The sequence below is a fragment of the Carassius auratus genome, chromosome 34 (genome assembly GCF_003368295.1).
Source record: "Carassius auratus strain Wakin chromosome 34, ASM336829v1, whole genome shotgun sequence".
In the NCBI taxonomy this organism is placed as follows: Eukaryota; Metazoa; Chordata; class Actinopteri; order Cypriniformes; family Cyprinidae; genus Carassius; species Carassius auratus.
The window spans coordinates 17,350,176-17,356,934 of NC_039276.1; the positions used below are offsets into that span (position 1 = coordinate 17,350,176).

At 35.9% G+C, this 6,759-nt stretch overlaps 1 protein-coding gene across 1 annotated transcript in view; it reads right to left on the minus strand.

The window, feature by feature from the left end:
- LOC113053389 (exportin-4) overlaps positions 1-6,190 on the minus strand; it is a 29,066-nt gene extending 22,876 nt beyond the window's left edge. Inside the window, exons 1-4 of the mRNA XM_026218373.1 lie at positions 6,078-6,190; positions 1,582-1,687; positions 978-1,119; positions 692-830 (exon numbers count right to left, since the gene is read on the minus strand). Coding sequence (XP_026074158.1) covers positions 692-830; positions 978-1,119; positions 1,582-1,687; positions 6,078-6,143 — 453 coding nt within the window. The 5' untranslated portion in view covers positions 6,144-6,190. The remainder of the gene's footprint in view (positions 1-691; positions 831-977; positions 1,120-1,581; positions 1,688-6,077) is intronic.
- Positions 6,191-6,759: the final 569 nt, after the last annotated feature.

Genomic DNA, 6,759 nt, shown 5'->3' on the forward strand with positions numbered 1-6,759 from the left:
GTACTGATTAGTTGATGTACAATTTAGAATATAAAATGAAGATTTTTATGAATAATGTCAAAGGTCTGACATGGCCTTAATTGGTACTCTGCAACATTTAAGCCTGTATGTTTACCAAATAAGCCCTACAAGATGATTTATTCACAAAATATAAAAATGTATTGATTTTAATTAAGTAAAACATCAATATTTTTTAACCTTAAATAACTAGAAACTGAGGGATTGGACATAGAACTGGAAAGTATTTTTTTATTGTGCCATTTTTTTTTTTGAGTTAGGCCTGTATGAATTAAATTAAATTAAATTATATTATGTATGTCTGAGTTGGCCAGTGGTTCCAAAACTCTTTCTGCCGGGCCTCCCTTTTAAAGGGAAAAATATTTTCTTTTTTTTTTTTCTTTTTTTTTTAGAAAGTCTCTTATGCTCACCAAGGCAACACTTATTTATTACAAATACAGTAAACCCTGTAATATTGTGAAATATTGTCAGTTTAAATTATCTATTTGAATGTTTTAACATATAGACATACATCTACAAGTTTTGGACAGGCGCTGTAATTTTTTGTCTCTCTCTGTTTTTGTCATTTTCTCGCTGAAAACAAACAATGCACATTCAGCCTTTGCTGAATTATAGTTTGAAAGCACTGCAAACTCTTACAGCTTTGGTCCATGATGTGATACACAAGTCTTACCACTGTGGGATTGCCGCTGCTAATGAGTTGGCTGACCTCATGGAAGATGCTCTTACAGTTGATGGATTTGTCAAGAGAGCCTCTCTTCACTATGACTGCCACTGCTAACAGGATCTGCTCTCGAACATACTTTTGCAGACTGCAGGGAACAGAGAGAAATGTATAGTTAAAAAAAAAAAAAAAATCAGGCAAGAGATGCACACTTTTACTGAGCCATGCTAAATACAGACCAAAACAGAAAAGTTTTGCGTATGCCGTCACATTTTATGTTCATACACACACTTACTTGGGTCTCTGTAAGACATAGGTGAGGAGGAACGTTCTGAGGGACTCAATGCTGCTCTTTTCCAGAAGGATCCATTCTCTAACCACAGCCTCCATGATGGCTGTGGCGGCCTGGAACAACACATAGTCCACTTTACTAGTCTCTGTGAAAAAGAAAGACAACAGTCATTCGTTATTATTATTTTCTAAATTATTATAGTTTTACACTTTAAACAAATTTTGTTTGAAATTCACATCAGAGTTTTATGAGTTTAGGCATTAAAAATGCATTAAGGCTCCGATACAATTCAAGCAAAACTGAAGAACAAAACGGTGTGGTCCTTGTTTTTTTTTTTACAGAATCAGACCAAAAAAAAAAAAAAAAAAACAGCAGACATATGTGATCAGATGATTTCTTAACTGCTGTTTTCTGAAAACTAATAAATCAGCGATTTATAGTTGATAAATTAAAATTTAGCAGATGTACAAATTTGAAATGTAAACTCTGTGCTTTCTGAGAACACTGGTGAGATATGATGAAGAAAATCTTTGGGAAGAACTAAGACTCAGCACATTGGAGTCAGTATTAGTCCGAGTGTCTGTGAGATCTGAGTGCTGAGACTCACCGAGGATGTGTTTGCAGATGGCAAAGGGGGATTTTGACTTCCTGAAGGAGAGGAATATGTGCTCTGCATGCTGCCTCTGTTCTGTGCTTACCATGGACGGCGGTGCCTGTCAACAAATTCATGGGAGGGTTTAACATTTGGGTCTTTGATCGATATTAAATATCACAAATGCAGACCAAAACAAGCAAACCAAACACAAGTTTGTGTTTATTTAAACAAAACTTTATTACAATTATTATATACATTACCTTTTAAAAATGTCAGTAGGATTCTTGCAAGAAGTATGATATGCTTATAAAGCATGCATTTATTTGATTAAGGATACAATTAAAACATAATATTGTGAAATATGATTACAATTTAAAATACATTTTTGTGAAGGCAAAGCTATTACCTCCATCTTCAGAAATCAATCTAATATGTTGAATTGTTGTTCAAGAAAAATGTATTCTTATTATCAATGGCTCTTCAAGATTCTTTGATGAACAGCTTTGTTTATCTTTTGCAACATTACACATGTCTTTGATCAACATTCAGCATCCTCACTGAATAAAGTATTCGTTTAAAAAAAATAATCTTACTGACTCTGAACTTGAAAGGTAGGGTATATTATATATTTTAGTTATTCCATAATTCTTTAGTGTCCTTTTAACTCAAACAAACACTAAATGTCACATTGCATTCCTAATTACAGCACAGCATCATCCAACTCACAGTTACCAGACTAAAGAGAAGAAGGTATAATTTCACACACACACACACACACACACAAACACAGAGATGACCTGACATGTTAAACGAGGCATATAAAATCAATAGAATAAGCACAATAAAAACGTTTGTTCAGACTGAACAAATACTGCAAACCTCTTGTATGGAGTACAACCAGTGTGCCACTTTAACATACAAATATGAAATGCCACCTGCCGATTGATGAATATCAGCCTAGGCAACAAGAACAACTAATTACACCCAGTCAACTTTCCTGAATCCTGCAGACTTCTGCTTCATTTGCTCCAGTCTCTCAATCCTGTCTGATGCCATGGAAACTTCAACATGAACATTCTTTAAAGATTCTTTATTGGAATCAATGGTTCCATGAAGAATCTTTAACATCTCCATTTCCAAAAAGATTTTATATTGCGGAAAAAAAAGGTTCAACATGGCAGATACAGCAGCTCCTGCACCTCACTTTATATTTTGAGTTCCATCTGATGCTGCTGGTCAACACCTGATCTGCCTCCTGTGGATATTGATTGCTTAGCTCTTGATCGTAGCTTAAACAGAAACACCAGGCTGAATCCATGCATGTCCAAGCTTCACACAGAACAGTAGAGACGCAGGTTAAAATGAGATGGTGTGACTGTATACAGTCGTAGCCAAATATATCGGCAACCTTGGTACATATGATCAAAGGCGGCTGTGAAAATGTATCTGCATTGTTAATCCTTCTCATATTTGATAAAAAAAAAAAAAAAAAAAACACAAAAATCTAACCTTTCATTGGATAATAAGACAATACAATGGGGGGGGGGGGGGGTGTAATATCATTATGACAAAACAAGAAAATCCCGCACACTATCAACTTGCAAAACAATCAAAGATCTTTTATTGTTTTGCAAGTTAATAGTGTGCGGGATTTTCTTGTTTTCTCATATTTTGACTATATCAGTCTTTTTTCCTACGCACCCATCTATGACAATCTAATTGATTGTTGGGTAATATCATTAATGAAATAATTGTTTTCTCTAATACACACTGGTCACAATTAATGGCCCCATTTTATTCAATGGTTTTTTTAAACCTCCATTTGCCAGTTTAACAGCTCTGAGTTTTCTCCTATAATGCCTGATGAGGTTAGAGAACACCGGACAAGAGATCAGAGACCGTTCCTTCAACTCATTCCAGATCCTTCAGATTCTCCTCTTTAGTTTACCCCACTCACTTTCTATTGGGTTCCGGTCAGAGGACTGTGACCCATTTTTGTTGTTTTTGAGGTTTGTGTTTGGATTATTGTACGGTTGGTCCAATATAAAATTTCCAGCAGAGTCAGTCCCTTTTTGATTTTTTTTTATCCATTGGTATTTAATAAAAAAAATAAAAAAAAAGATGCCACTTATCTGAACAAGACATCCAGGACCAGAAATATAGGCCAACAACATTTAAAATAATAATTGTGTCCAACATGTATTAGAGAAAAACATTTTTCATAACTATATCACCCCCCCCCCCAATTTAAAATTCTTATTATCCAATGAAAGGTTAGCTTTTTATCTTTTTTTTTTTTAATAAAAGATCAAAATGACTAACAATGCAGATTAATTTTCTTCTTTGATCATATTTACCACAGGGGCCGATATTTTGGACCATGACTGTATCACCCAATTGTACAAAGCATTAAGGCTGTAACAAGCTAATCTATATATTTCATTTAGTTTATCAGTATGACATTCACTTTTAACCAAGCTGATGCAAAAGTCATGGTCAGATCCAGGCCTATGCCTGTGGCGATGCTGTGACAGACTGGTCCAAAACACAATGGGCATGTCTGTTATTCAGATAATATTCTCTTCTGCATTTAATTCAGGGTTTTAACACATTCAGCTTCACACAGATACTGAAGGTACTTTTTTTTAAAGATGGTTTGATCCCTGGTAGACAAAAGACAACAGCACTCTCTAAAAGCGCTTACAAGCATGTGTGCATGTAGTGTAATGATATGTCTACTAACTAGGATATTTTAGTGATTAGTCTGCCCAAGCATGACTGCATTGACATCAGTGAGTCTGACTGACGATCAGAGATACACGGCAATACCTGATCTCTACTGTTAGAGCTTTACATTTCTGCTCACTGAAATATATCCATGACAAACGTTTTCAGACTTTAGAACTACGCATCTACTCAACGGAGGTCTTGTTAGGCTTCAGGAAAGATGATTGGAGAGAACCATCATTCAAAAAAGCATATGCCACTTCTAATAAATAGGTCTGTAAATTCTTTACCACATTTTTAGATTAAATACAAAGACAGCCACATTGTTTAAAAATATATAATGTCATATTTTGAGTGTTTTTATATAAAAATATCATCATATAAAAATGCCACAAAACCAAAATGATACACACCAAGCTGCTTATAATCCCAATCCAATACACAGGGCATCCATTCATACTACAAAACAAGCAATCCTTCCAGTTTTATCAAATGATCATCAACATATATTGAAACACTACCATTAAAAAGCTTGGGGTCAATAAAAAATGTTAACACTTAAACAAGGATGCATTAAATTGATCAAAAGTGACAGTAATGTTTCTATTTCACTACAGCATCTATTTCCACTTAAACGTAATTAAAACATTGTGGGGTTTTTTGTAGCACAGTTTCTACAAAAGTATTAAGCAGCACAAGGGTTTTCAACATTGATAATAATGAGAAACGTTTCTTGAGCAGCAAGCAGCAAATTGCAATGATTTCTGAAGGATCATGTAACACTGAAGACTGGAAAGATGATGCCGAGATTCAGCTTTGATCGCAGGAATAAATTACACTGTAAAATAATGTTATGTTAAAACAGAAAACAGTTATTTTTAAATTGTAATAATACTTCAACAATATTACTGTTTTAGTTTATGATCAAATAAATGCAGCCTTGGTGGGCATAAAGGACTTCTTTCAAATACATTTAAGAAATCGGAGTTCAAAATCAAGAGAGACATGTTCACTCTTTAAGCTACAAGTGGAAAAACTTCTGGAAAAATTATGTGAGATTTTACCATTGCAGTAACTTTACTCAACCACATGCACCATTCAATTCATATTATTCTGTCCTTATGATGCTCAGAAATGCTGTCTAGACAGGTACAGGCAGGTTTGGAGACAATACTAGTGAATGGCTAAACATGCCATCGTGCCAAACTGCACATGTCCTGCTTTCAACTTTCAGCTAGCCCACTATGTAGCAAGCCAACTCTTACAAAGGCAGAAAATGAAGTATTGGGTTTTATTATGAGATAAATAAGAAGCTTAAGTTTCTCTTTTGTCTCGGGTCTTCGGTCTCCTTAAGTCTTGCTAAACATGTGCTTGGGCAAACATGCGTCTGAATCAACAGCATGTGATTGTTAACTACAGCAGCTGATGGAGAAACTCCAGCAGACACACTTCAACTCATACTAAACCCCTTTACAAGGCTGGGGGATCTAACTAGGCCTCTGAGACACAACACCTGGACTCACAGCTATCATTATAAACACTGACTGTGTCACCGGAGCGGTGCTGTAAGGCAGAGGTGAGGAAGAAGATGATGAAGGTGATGGTGGCTGCGCTGGGCTTTAGCGGGATGGAGTGAGTCGAGTACTGCGCCACGCACCGCTCAGCGTTTATCGAGTCTTTCCCCGCTAAATGACGAGCCGCAAGACCCCCACAGAGTAAACCCCCCACACAGAGCTAACAACACACTGACAGAGATGTGAAAACGGCGGCGAAATGCTCACCATTAAAACTTTGGCAGCGCTTTCCAGCTGTGAAATCACTTCTGGTGCACCGACCGCCGCCATCATGGTCGTTCTTCAGTGACGCGCCATGCACTGCATTGTGGGATTAAGCAGCACTTCGGGCCAGTGAGTACATGCACTTTTTGACAGACAGCTCTGATGCCTCCTTACGTTATGTAATACATGAAATAAGATGCCTTTTGCTCGTTATGCTGTAAGGTGAAATCTGACTTTCAGTTTTTGAATTAATTCGAATGTGTTTGATTGAGTGCGGAGAGTTAGCAGCCAATGGCAATGATCTAAAACTGTTGTCTTCCTAAAAATAGTTTTTATGCTATTTTATTAATATTGTTAATTCTAGAGGTCTCTGTAGGCTATAAATATATAGCTTAATAATATATTAATAATAGACTATTCCACTAAGTATCTGTATTTAGACATAGACCTCGTCTTTGGGATGGGCAAACTAGGTTAAAGTAACTTTGTGACATTACATCAGCCATGTAAAAATGTTCATTCTGAATATATTCAAGACTGTATTTTTACTTTCTAAAAGTATATTCTGGTGACAAATTTATTGGTAAGAATCAATGACAAATACAGACATTAATGCTCTGAAGCGTTACATCAGATAAAAATATATATGTGGCCCAGACACCTCTACACGTACACACACACACAC